The 13,874-nt window shown below is 42.2% G+C and overlaps 1 protein-coding gene across 6 annotated transcripts in view; it reads left to right on the top strand.

Annotated features, from left to right (window-relative positions):
- The window catches only part of LOC125455412 (WD repeat-containing protein 7), a 626,944-nt gene that overhangs the window by 495,889 nt on the left and 117,181 nt on the right, over positions 1–13,874 (top strand). For all 6 annotated transcript variants that reach the window (XM_059649557.1, XM_048537354.2, XM_048537344.2 and 3 more), the window contains one exon: positions 1,741–1,840. In XM_059649557.1, coding sequence (XP_059505540.1) covers positions 1,741–1,840 — 100 coding nt within the window. The remainder of the gene's footprint in view (positions 1–1,740; positions 1,841–13,874) is intronic.

Genomic DNA, 13,874 nt, shown 5'->3' with positions numbered 1-13,874 from the left:
AGTGCTAATCAATGTGCCATCCAAAAAGACGCATACATTGGGAGTAGAGTCCTGTAATGGCCGCCGTATGGTTGTGATAATTTTACATAGAAATAAAGAAGACAGGAACAGGAGTAGGCCATTTGACCCCTTGAGTCTGCTATTCCATTCAAAACAATTATGGCTCATCGTCAAGCTCGATACCTGAATCCCACCTTTACCCACATCCATTGATCTTTTTGGCTATAAGAGCTATATCTGCCACTTTCTCCATCTCCTGGGGTTCAATAGAAAGATTTTAAAGAGGCCCTGCCCTCACTCTAGTTACCCCCTTACTCTTAATGTGTTTGTAGAATCTATTATTTGTTAATGCTATCTCATATCCCCTCTTTGCCTTCCTGATTTCTTTCTTAAGAATGTCCCTACACTGTCTATATTGATTAAGAAATTCAATTGAACTAAGTTGCCCATATCTAAAAAAAATTTTCTTTAATTCTTGACTAGAACCTCTATCTTAATTCATCAATTGTTCCTTAATCTTACCAGCCTTACTTTTCACTGTAATAGGAACATAATGCCTGTGAACTCTGATCCTTCTTAAAATGGTTTACATTGATGCTACACATAGAAAACTGTCTTGAGTCTAGGTATTTGCATACAATGCTATTTTGCATTATGTTGACACAAGTAAAATGATACGTTCTCTTTAAATGATAAGAGAACCTAATTAAAATGTAGCTTTTTCAGGTCAATGGCTTGCAAAGTTGCAGTTCCTAGCAAATTGTGCTGATAGGTTGGGAAGTAGACGTGTTAAATGTGATGGTCCTTTTACGTTATTGTAAAAAAATGTAACTTTAATCTATACCACACATATTTTGTCACACGGTTTAATAATTTCCTATCAGTTATGGCTTAAAAGAAAGAATTTCTCTTTTAAACTCAATTGCGTTTATATTTCAAGTCTGTACGCATAACACATTCAATTGCTAAAATATCTTCTGAAATGGAACGGTGGCAGCAATGTATTGTATAAGGTTGTGGTTCTGAAGTGGTTAATGTTCACATTACAATGGTTCCATCATTCTACTGATGTCACGCACTGATGTGGGTGGAGATAAACAGTTGTGCCTTCGCTTTCAAAAGCAGCAGATGTATTTGTACCAGCTCCCGAAGCTCCTTGCAATGAGCACAACTACATTTGGTCAGGCGTAAATGCTATCATGCAATAAATCTTCCTGTTATCTGGAAAAAGTACCTTGTCTGTAGATACTCTAAAGTGATGTATCTGCTATCACTAATCACCTAGATTTTTCCGAGTCAAAGCAAAGACAAAGAAAGACTGGTGACAGTGAGCTACCTAAAACTATTCTTAGCCAGTATCACATTCTGATGGAGGTGGCAAATAGTGCAAAGTACCAGTGTGGTCCATGAACAAAACAGCACTTAGTATTATCTGAAAACTAAATTAACCCTATTTATGAGATGTTGTCAGCTTTTGAGGAGGTGATTGGCAGAATTAATATCTGTCACAGGTCACCTGACACCATTGTCTCCACTTTGTTTCTTAGCAAAAAAATGTTAAAGACACAGAACACCCAACATGTTGTCCTAAAATTATCCTTGTGTATTAGAAGTAACGTTACATTTTTGATTTTCAGCACAAGGGTGAGTGATCACAAAGCACATTGTTGCTGTTGCTGGTTCACCGCTATGACATGCCAGTAGATTTCAGTCCTTTTGAAATTCTCTTGTGGATTTCAGGTTCTACATGGTAAGCTACTGTGAGAGGAGTAACAGAATAGCAGTTGGGGCTCGACATGGCTCAATGGCTTTATACGACATTCGCACAGGAAAATGCCAGGTAAATAAATCATTGTGACTTCCTCTCCATAAACTCTGAAAGTGCTTGAAGAGATAGACTTGTATTGCAGCCTTTGACTTTCCATGGTGGGGTAATATTATGGATAAGGTAAGCCAATCATCACTGCACCTCCAATGAAGCGCAATTGTGTTTTCCCGCCTGTTATTTGAACTCTGGTGTCCATCAGGATGGATTACCTCACTTCCGGTTTTCCTTCGCAATGGACTGTATCTGAGAAAGAGCTCTATGTGTTTATTGATGGCTTTCTTAGTGAAGTACTAGGCTTCTAGGAATTCCCGTGCTCGTCTCTGCTTTGCTTGTCCCAGGATCCTGGTGTTGTCCCAATTGAATTGGTGGTTCTCCTTCTCCGTGTGGATAGAGACAAGTGAGTATTAGTCATGTCTTTTTGTTGCCAGTTGACATTCATGTACCCTTGTGGTTAATTTCCTTCCTGTTTGTCCAATGTATTGTCTGTTACAGACTCTGCAGGGAATCTTGTATATGACATTGTCCTGTCCATATTGGGTATTGGATCTTTGGTTCGGGTGAGCATTTGGCAAAAGGTTGATGTGGGTTTGTGTTCTACTATGATGCCCAGTGGTCGTAGGTGTCTTGTGGTCAGTTCAGACATGTTCCTGATGTAGGGTAGCGTGACGAGTGTGTCGGGCCGTGGAGTATTATCCTGATGTCTTTTGAGTAATAGGAATCTTCTGACCCAGTTTTTCGGGTATCCATTGTCTTTGAAGACCTGGAAGAGGTACTCTACTTCTTCTTGGTTGACCTCTGTGCTGCTCCAGCGTGTTGTTGCCCATTTAAATAATGTTCTCATGCAACTTCGCTTGTGTTTGTATTAGAGTGATTGCTGTCAAAATTCTGTAATCGGTCAGTGTGTATGGCTTTTCTGTGTACCTTTGTGTGGAATTCCCCATTAGTCTTGAGTTCCACCATGACATCCGGGAATGGGAGCTGTTTGTTCTTCTCCTCTTCTCTGGTGAATCTGATTCCGGTGAGGCTGTTGTTTATTAGTTCATGTGTCTCTAGTTTGGTCCGTTTAATAAGGATGACGGTGTCGTCCGCGTAGCGTATCCATAGTTTTGGTTGGATTAGCAGAAGGGCCGTACTTTTAAATTTCTGCATCACCACTTCAGCTATTAGCCCAGAGATAGATGATCCCATGAGTATCCAGTTGATCTGTTCATATGTTTTACCGTTAAAGGTGAAGTGGATGATGAGGCATAGGTCCAGAACCAGCTCAGCGAGCCAACCAACCACGATATCCACAACCCGAGCTACAAATCTACTCTAAAACCTTTAAGCTTTGTTTAAATTTTAAACCAGGCAGGTTGTCAAGGCATTGCCCAAAATAAATGAGAGAATGGCTAACACTTATTTTGTTAAGTTGAAATAAATGTAATGTGCGTAAATGTTCTTTCTGTCCGTAAACAAAGGGCCTTGTCCATTAACATATTTAGCTTCTAATCAGGCTTCTTACCTTAGCTGGACAAACAATAGATTTATACATTCATATATTCGGTGACAAACTGTGCTGACGATATTTTGACAAACAAGGGATTGCTGAGGTTCCAGCAACTCATGACTAGGTAGTAATGCTTTTGATATGGAAACACTTACCTGGTTCACTAATGCCTCTTAGCAAAGGAAATCTGCTATCGTTAACTGACCTGAGGTATGTGTGACCCCAGGCCCATAGTAATGTGTTTGACTCTTAACTATCATCTGGGCAATTAGGGATAGGCAAAAAATGCTGGTCCAGCTAGCAACGCCCACATCCCGTGAATGAATAAATAAATTAAACGGAATTTTATTTTGACCAGGCTGAGTTTAACAGCCTTATGATCCTTATGGATCCTGATGAGAGCACTGATTGTTTTTTTGTGAATGACATGCCAACTTGCAGACGACTATGGCCCCTTGAAAGAAGGGCTAATCTGCGACCAAATTGTTGTGGGAATACTTGATGCAGCACAGTCTGTCTTTTTACAGTCCAGTGAAGGCCTCAGACCATCAAAATAATTGCAGCCTTCTTGGTAGTGGATGTTTGAAAAACAGAACAAGCAGCTAATTAAAAGAGAACAAGATGATCTGATCCATTTATGGAGTTGGAACAGTTTATTAACTAGGGCTTCAATGTGCCAGCTAATAAACAATCCTGGGCTGAAGAGGGCACTGTCATCAGCAATAACTGTTAAGATGTATACTCGCCATCGTTAAAGACTGCCATCTCTGTCAAGGCAGAGAAAATATAGACTGTATAAGATAGAAGAGAATTATGAGGCAACATGGGGTAAAAAGCCACAAGAAGAGGCAAAAACACACTGTTGGGTCTGTTCTAAAAGCTTCTCAGCAGTGAGCAAAAGTTAGAAGATCAAATATGTGATCAAATTTCAGAGAAGTGTAAAAATAATAAGACAGTAATAGTATAATATTTTAACTACTCAAATTCCTAAATTGCATCCCGCAGAACCTTTTTTAGATAGTAGTCCAACAAGTTGGGGCGGCGGTGGGGGCAACAGTCCTGGACCTAGTGTTTGAACTCAAGCAACTGCAAGTGATTATCACTAGGAGACCATTTGGGGTGGCACGGTGGCTCTGTGATTAGAACTGCTGCCACACAGCCAGAGACCCGGGTTCGATTCCACCCTCAGATGGCTGTCTGTGTGAAGTTTGCATGTTCTCCTCTGTGTGGGTTTCCTTTAGGTGCTTCAGATTCCTCCCATAGTCCAAAGGTGTCCAGGCTAGGTGGATTAGCCATGGTAAATGTGGGGTGTTCCACGCTGGTTGCCACAGGGAGATCTTCCCGACTGTTTGCTACCCTTCTGGATCAGGTAGATACCAGATAGCAAACCACTAACCATAACAACCAACCAGGTTAGGAGACTGGACTGGACCTAACAATGCCCTTTCCACGGAAAGCCTGCATTGCAGTTTGCGGAGAGATTGGAGGACTGCTCTCCACATAAGTGATACTGTCCAATGAAGCAACTGGGCCATGTAGAAAGCTAAAGAAAATCAAGAATAACACCATGGATTATGAGCTTGCCTATGAAGCAATGGCAGCTGAAGGACTGGTAGGAGCTGCATCGAATTCCCGGCAGTGACTTTAATAAAGAGGTCCTGGGGTGCTACAGCCCAGGCAGAGAAAGGCACAAACAGATGATAATCGTGTTTGAATGCAAAGTAGACTCAAGGACTTGCTTTCAGACAACACTGTGAAGGTTATTGAAGCCTTAAAAAACCTGTCAAATGCAAAAGCCAACCAAGAGCACCATGTGGTTGAAAGAACAAAAACAGAGTTGCTGGAAAAGCTCAGTAGGTCTGGCAGCATATGTGGAGGAGAAAACAGAGCTAACGTTTCGGGTCCAGTGACTGAGGAAGGATCACCGGACCCGAAACGTTAACTCTGTTTTCTCCTCCATAGATGCTGCCAGACCTGCTGAGCTTTTCCAGCAAGTTTGTTTTTGTTCCTGATTTACAACATCTGCAGTTCTTTTGGTTTTTATGTGTTGAAAGACGCTGTACAACTGAATGACTGCACTAGGGCATGAACCCAGGTGTAATCAGAGATGAGACTGACAATGCAAATGAGTATTTCAGCAGAGCCCTTTGCAGCATGCAAAAGAATACAAGGAAAGAAGGCTGGGTTCAGAGGAGGATATCACAAGATGTGCTAGGGAGACTGAGCCTCAGACCTGCACAAGCCACTTACTCCCTAAAAAGGTTGAGACACACACAAGCATACAGAGAACCTGCCAGTCCACCAGAGTCCACAACTGGAGAACCACCACAAGACATACAGCATCCTGCACCCAGTCTGAACTGGAGCAGTTCATCAACTTTGCTAACAATTTCCATCCCATCCTTGAATTCACTTGGTCTATCTCAGGCATCTCCATCCACTTGATCTCTCTGTTTCCATTTACAGACCAACATTTACTCTAAACCCAAAGACCACCATTCCCAGCTCCACAGCTCTTGACCACTAACCCTCCACAAACGCAATAAAGGTAGCATTCCCCCTTGTCCTCGCTTTCCACCCCACCAGCCTCTACATCCAACATATCGTCCTCAAATACTTCTACCGACTCCAGGCAGAACATCTTCCAATCCCCACCCCTCTCTGCCTTCTGCAGGACTATTCCCTTCACCACTTCATCGTTCACGCCACGATCCCCAACAACCACTGCAACCGCGCAACCCCCGCCCCCTGGTACCTTCCCCTAAAACCATAGGCCCACACACCACCTCCCTCACCTCCATTCATGGCCCTAAAGAGCCCTTCCAAGTGAGACAGAGCTTCATCTGCATCTCCTGCAACCTAGTCTTTTGCATCTGGTGCTCCTGATGTGGTCTTCTCTGCGTCGGTGAGACCAAACATAGACAACGTGACCATTTCACTGAGCATCTCCACCTGGCCCATAACGGCCAACCTAACCTCCTGCTCACCATCCATTTCAACTCCCCGTCCCACTCCACTTCCGACATGTCTTTCCTCAGTCTCCTCCAGTGTTACAGTGACTCAGAGCACACATTTGAAGAACAACACCTTATCTTCCGCCTGGGCACACCACAGCCCAGAGGACTCAGCATTGAGTTCTCCAATTTCATGTAACCTTCCACCCACCCCCCCAGCTCCGTTTCCAGCTCTACTTCATCCCTTCCATTCCACCTTCTGACCCTCCCTTCCAGCCACCAACTGGATTCATCCCTACAACCAACCAGGTCATGCCTACTACCAGTGCCCACCTATCATCTCCATTCTGTGACCACCCCTCCCCCCACTTTCTCTGCAGCTCCCCCAAACCCACATTCAGTCCTGAAGAAGGGTAATAGCTGAAACGTTGACTTCTCCTTCCTCCAGATACTGCCTGACTTGCTGTGTTCTTCCAGATTCCTGTTTGTCTACTGTAGAGCCCTTTGACACTGACTACCTTTCAGCCAGTGAAGAGACGGGCTCTGTTAATGTAGATTTACTGAATTACTTAAGATATTAATTGTCAAAAATTTTCCACATTACTTTACATTATAGTCATCTAAAATGTTGCTTCCATATTTCAACTTCCTCTTTGACTTTCAGAAAATTATTCATATTTCTGTGGTTTATTTCAATGATTGTATCATTTTAAGTTGTGTTGTGGTCAAAAGAATCTAGATTAACTATTGATTTCCTCGTTGTCTCCTTGAACTGTGACCTGTGGCCAGCTTGTGGTGGATATAAAAATGGGCTAAACGTGTATCTGCCGTCCTCATCTCTGACTTTTCTTTCATCACTCTACCAGTTAAGACTCATTGCTGTAACTGAATTATTTCCATATTGCAGTCTAATCAGTCATTTAAAATAAATATCACACTTTTGGGTATGAAGTTTAAGTATAACAAATATTGAACATAGGTTAAAATCTAAACCACAATAATGGAATGAAAAATCTTCTCTGAGAAGAGGTATTAAGTACCATGCCATGACGCACAAGCCATTCAAATTCAACACTAATCAGCAATTTCACTCTCGAGATCAGACTGTTGTTGTGGGAAATAGAGAAATGTCATTCAAGTGTGCCTGCATTTGGTCTTATGAGATCAGAGCTGTGTATGGGTATCATTACTTTGCATCTAACTTTGTTATATCTACCTTGGGTGTATTTCTGTTCATACTGACTACCACCTCAACTAAAAAGAATTTCATTTCAAAACCCTCGCGACGGAATTGTTTCTTGGAAAGGACTTTTTCAGAAAACTTGCTCATGAAATATAATGCAACTCTGTAAAGATGCGAAATTGAAATGTTTTCACTGTTATGAACCAAAACAGAAGGTCAGAATATATAATGTGTCCCTCTGTGTAAAACTGCACATCTCTTCATACCTGTTCGTTGCTTTCTCCAGCAACAGACAGGATACACTGTGAACTGGTATATGTACTGTATTTCATGTTTATTTATTGATTGATTGAAGTACAAATTTGTTCAGTAATCATTTTGTTACATAGACATCCACAGAACATTTGACGTTAATATATTTTTAGAAGGGTTGTAATTCCTGTCTTTAGACTGAGAAAGTCTTACTGTTAGAATTGGTCTTTTACGCTTCTGAGCAAAGCCACAATTGCTTTTACACTGCAGTTTTATCCTCAGTGTTTTATTACACTTAAATTTGTTTCAGTCATGACAAGAATAGCCTGTATTGAGTTAAGCTTCTTTACTCACATTGCTCGCTAGTTAGGAGATGGTACTTTGCACGTGTTTATTTCAATATCTGGTGAATGTAACCAGTTTCGTGCAATTTCACATGTTTTTTGGAATAGAGCAAATTGGTCAACTCTGACCTCCTTAAGACCATTGTTCTTTCTGACTTACTACTGCTGTGCATGAATCAGACTCTGTACTTGGCAGGAATCCCATTAATATTTTTGGAGGAACCAAATTTCTGATTACACAAAATAAGTTGTATTTCAATGCTTCATCCTTGGAAACAGCAGGATAGGCGAACTATATGATTGAAGAAAATAAAGGAGAATGTACTAGAAATGATAGGATGGTAAGTGCGAGAAGTGAGTGAAGCAGCTGAGAAGTGCCCACATGTGCTGAAGTAAAGGTAGTTGGTGTACTTGCTGGTGTAGTAGGTATGACAGTAAACAGGTTGCAGCAGTATTTGAATGTGGACCATTTGAAAGGTGTCATTGAGTTATAGAAGGCTGAGTTGCTAAGGATTATTTTGTGAAGGGAAGTAGTGGTAGTACAGTGCTGGTGCAAGCCAGGGGAAATATAGAAAATTTCTCAATGAAGAGTTGAGTGGCGGTTAAAGAAAGTGTGTATCTCTGATTATGGGATACAGGAGGTGGTGGGTCTGTAGGAAAGTATTTCCCAGTTGATTGCATGGCAATGCCTGTCTGAAAGGGGCTGGAATATGTTTGTGAAGAGCAGAGAATGCAAGATGTTTTTGATAAAGAGATGGTCTGCTTGATAGTTTGCTTAAAATAAAACATGATATCATCTCTTTTTCTGTGCATTTTAGATTTAAAAAAGGAACAACTTCTGTGAAATATGCTGAAATGCACCTTTATTAATGGGAAATGTTAAAATTTAAACATGGCATTGGAGTTTTTTGTCTCAAAAGACTAGGTGGGATAAATATCTCACTGGGTCATAAAAGTTATAGGGCAGAAGGAGGCCATGTAATTAGAGTCATAGAGATGTTTAGCATGGAAATAGACCATTCTGTCCAACTCATCCATGCTGACCAGATATCCTTGGTAAACCTAATCCCATTTGCCAGCATTTGGCCCATGTCCTTCTAAATTTTTCCTATTCATATACCCATCCAGATGCCTTTTAAATGTTTTATTTGTACCAGCCTCCACCACTTCCTCTAGCAGCTCATTCCATACACACACCACCCTCTGTGTGAAAAAGTTTTTCTTTAGGTCTCTTTTAAATCTTCCCCCTCTGACCTCAACCTATGCCCCGTGGTTTTTTGATTTCCCCCACCCATGGGAAAGACCTTGTCTGGTTACCCTATTCTAGCACCTCATGATTTTATAAATCTCGATAAGGTCACTCCTCAGCCTCTCCCTATAGCTTAAAAACTCCAAACCTGTCAACATCCTTGTAAATTCTTTCTGAAAACTTTCAAGTTTCACAATACCCTTCCTCTAGCAGTGAGACCGAAATTGTGCACAATATTACAAAAGTGGCCTAACCAGTGTCCTGTACAACCACAATACAACCTCCCAACTCCTGTACTCAGTGCACTGTCTAATAAAAGCAAGCATACCAATTGCCCTTTTCTCTGTCCTATCTACCTCCGACTCCACTTTCAAGGAACTATGACCCTGCACTCTGTGTTCAGCAACGCTCCCCAGAACCATACCATTAAGTGTACAAGTTCTGCCTTGATTTGCCTTTCCAAAATGCAGCACCTCATGTTTATCTAAATTAAACCCCATCTGCCACTCCTGGGCCCATTGGCCCATCTGCTCAAGATCCCGTCATTGTACTCTGAGGTAACCTTCTTCACTGTCCACTACACCTCCAATTTTGGTGCCATCTGCAAACTTACTAACCATATCTCCTATGTTCACATCCAAATGATTTATGTAAATGACAAAAAGCGGTGGACCTCATCAGGTCTGTGGTACCATTTCCTTTCATGGCTTCAACTTTTCTTTTTGCCAGCACTTCTAAATGAAGTACTTATCTTTAGAAATATGGTTTTATTTTATGCACAGTACAATGGGACCTTAAAGAACAACGTGTTCTTCAGATTTTCTGGTAACGTTCCATCTGTGTTCTCTAATTTTCCATTGAAGTCAGACAGTGGAAGATTCGAAGAACTTAAAACTATATTTAAAAATGGGCACAGATTCATAGAATCCCTATGATGTGGAAACAGGCTATTTGGCCCATCAAGTCTACACTGCCTCTCCAAAGAGCATCCCACCCAGACCATTCCCCTACATCTGCATTTCCCATGTCTAACCCTCCTACCCTAAACATCCCTGGGCACTATGGCCAATTTAGCCTGGCCAATCCACCAACAGTGCACATCTTTGGACTGTGGGAGGAAACCCACGCAGGCACAGGGAGAATGTGCAAACACCACAAAGACAGTGGACCGAGGCTGGAATTGAAACCAGGTCCCTGGCATTGTGAGGCAGCAGTGTTAACCACTGAGCCACCGTGCCACCCTCCCCACCCATGCCCAGCACAAGTATGGTTGTAGGAAACAGTGTGGTTTCTTTAAGAATTACTGTACAGTTAATACTCAAAATGCACTACCTACAGTATCAGACTGAGTTGTTGAGTTGTCTCAGTGAAGTTCAGGCATGTTGGTGGACACAGTCATTGCTGCCTGCAGCCATATTGTTTAGTTTGTTGAGTGTACAGTGACAAACATGCTTGTGAACCACGCTACTTTCGGATTTGTTGAGACACCAAAGTATCTTGCTTCATAATTTTCAAATTTCTTTCAGAATATATTGTCCGCTGCAACTGTTGTCAGTTTGGTAATATAATTATGTCTGTTCACTACCCATTGCTTCATGGACCTTTCCATGGATTGTGCAGAACAGCGTAATAAACATATTCAAATCTCACTTCATTTTTCTAAAACTGCTTGTTTTGCCACAAAGCTGCATCTGAAATTCGATTGTAAGGGGAATAGATAGGCGGTTCTGTGTTCGAAAACGAGACTCCCGAATGGCATGTTGCCTCCTAGGTGCATGGGTCAGCGACGTCTCAGATCAACTGCAGGACATTCTGAAGGCCGGGGGGTTGGTGAGCAGCCAGTTGTCATGGTGCATACAGGCACCAATGGGTTTAAAAAAAAACAGGGTGAGGTCCTACAAGCTGAATTTAGGAAGTTAAGAGCCAAATTAAAAAGTAGGACCTCAGAGGTAGTAATCTCAGGATTACTACCAGTGCCACATGCTAGTCAGAGTAGAAATGAAAGAATAGGCAGGATAAATGAGTGGCTTGAGAGATGGTGCAGGAGGGAGGGATTCAGATTTTTGGGACTTGGGACCAGTTCGGAGGAAGGTGGGACGATTACAAATCCGACAGTCTACACCTGGGCAGGACTGGAACCAATGTCCATGGGCTGCTTTTGTTAACGCTGTTGCCAGAGTTTAAACTAATGTGGCAGAGGGGTGGGAACCAAATTAGGAGGTTAGTGTACAATAAAGGGGTAGTAACTAATGCCTGTAAGGAGCTAGATAATGAAGTCAGTGTGACTCGGGAAGAGTAGGCAGAGAGCAGATGATGAAGGCAAAGGACCAGGTGGTCTAAGGTGCATTTGTTTTAATGTGAGAAGTGTTGTAGGTAAGGCAGATGAACTTAGGGCTTGGATTAATACCTGGGAATATGATGTTATTGATATTACTGAGACTTGGTTGAGGCAAGGGCAAGATTAGCAACTAAATTCCCCAGGATATCGATGCTTCAGGTCGGATAGAGAGGGAGGTAAAAGGGATGGAGGAGTTGCATTACTCGTCAAAGAGGATATCACAGTTGTGCTGAAGGAGGGCACTATGGAGGACTTGAGCAGTGAGGCAATATGGGCAGAGTTCAGAAATAGGAAGGGTGCGATAACACTGTTGGGGCAATACTACAGGCCTCCCAATAGCAAGTGTGATCGAGGTACAGATATGTGAAAGATGTAGGAGCAACAGCGTGGTGGTGATGGAAGATTTCAATTTTCTCAACATTGACTAGGATTCACTTAGTGTTAGGGGTTTAGATGGAGCAGAATTTATAAGGAGTGTCCAGGAGGGTTTTCTAGATCAGTATTCAAATAGTCCAACTCAGGCTGGTGTTGGGGAATAAGCCCGGTCAGGTGGTTGAAGTTTCAGTAGGGGATTACTTTGGGAATAGTTATCACAATTCCGTAAGTATTAGAATACTGATGGATAAAGACGAGAGTGGTTCTAAAGGAAGAGTGCTGAACTGGGGGAAGGCCAGCTATAGCAAAGTTCGGCAGGAGCTGGGGAATGTGGATTGGGAGCAGCTGTTTGAGGGTAAATGGACATTTGATATGTGGGAGGCTTTTAAAGAGAGGTTGATTAACAAGCAAGACAGACATGTCCCTGTGAAAATGAGAGATAGAACGGGCAAGATTATGAAACCATGGATGACAGGTGAAATTGTGACACTAGCAAAGAGGAAAAAGGAAACATGCATAAGGCCTAGGCGACTGAAAACCGACAAAATTTTGGAAGAATTTAGGGAAAGTAGGACCAATCTGAAATGAGGAATTAAGAGAACTAAAAGGGGTCATGAAATATCTTGAGCAAACAGAGTTAAGGAAAATCCCAAAGCCTTTTATTCGTACATAAGGATCAAGAAGGTAACTAGAGAAAGTGTTGGCCCACTTAAGGACAAAGGAGGAAGTTATTTGAGGAGTCAGAGAAAATGAGTGAGATTCTTAATGAGTACTTTACATCTGTATTCACTGAGGAGAGGGACATGACAGATGAGGTTTAGAGATAGATGTTTGATTACTCTAGGTCAAGTCAGCGTAAGGAGGGGGACGAGTGTTGGGTATTCTAAAAGGAATTAGGGTGAACAAGTGCCCAGGTTGGGATTGGACCTATTCCCAGGCTACTGAAGGAAGCGAGAGAGGAAATAACTGGGGCCTTAACAGATATCTTTGCAGCATCCTGGATCATGGATGAGATCCTGGGGGACTGGAGAATTGCTAATATTGTTCCCTTGTTTAAGAAGGGTAGCAAGGATAATTCAGGTAATTATAGACTGGTGAGCTTGATGTCAGTGGTGGTGAAGTTGCTGGAGAAGATATTGAGGGATAGAATCTATTTACATTTGGAAGAAAATGGACTTATTAGTGATAGGCAGCATGGTTTTGTGCAGGGAAGGTCATGTCTTACCAACTTGACAGAAGTCTTTGAGGAAGTGACAAAGTTTCTCGATGAGGGAAGGGCTGTGTATGTCACATACATAGACTTTAGTAAGGCGTTTGATAAGGTTCCCCATGGAAGGCTGATGGAGAAAGTCAAGTCGCTTGGGGTTCAGAGTGTACGAGCTAGATGGATAGAGAACTGGCTGGGCAACAGGAGATGAAGAGTTGTAGTGGAAGGGAGTTTCTCAAAATGGAGAACTGTGACCAATGGTGTTCCACAAGGATCCCTGTTGGGACCACTGTTGTTTGTCATATACACAAATGATCTGGTGGTATGTATAGATGGTCTGATTAGCAAATTTGAAGATGAAACTAAGATTGGTGGAGTATCAGATAGTGAAGGGGACTGTCGGAGAATGCAGCAGAATATCGATAGATTGGAGAGTTGGGCGGAGAAATGACCGATGGAGTTCAATCCAGGCAAATGCAAGATTATGCATTTTGGAAAATCCAATGCAAGAGCAAAATATGTGATAAATGGAAAACCCCTGGGGCAAACTGATGCACAGAGAGATCTGGGTGTTCAGGTCCATTGTACCCTGAAGGTGGCAATGCAGATCGATAGAGTGGTCAAGAAGGCATACGGCATGATTTCATTTGTCGGA

The sequence above is a fragment of the Stegostoma tigrinum genome, chromosome 1, assembly GCF_030684315.1.
Source record: "Stegostoma tigrinum isolate sSteTig4 chromosome 1, sSteTig4.hap1, whole genome shotgun sequence".
Taxonomy (NCBI): domain Eukaryota; kingdom Metazoa; phylum Chordata; class Chondrichthyes; order Orectolobiformes; family Stegostomatidae; genus Stegostoma; species Stegostoma tigrinum.
The sequence above is the reverse complement of the archived record's forward strand: the minus strand, read 5'-3'. Positions and strand labels throughout refer to the sequence as shown.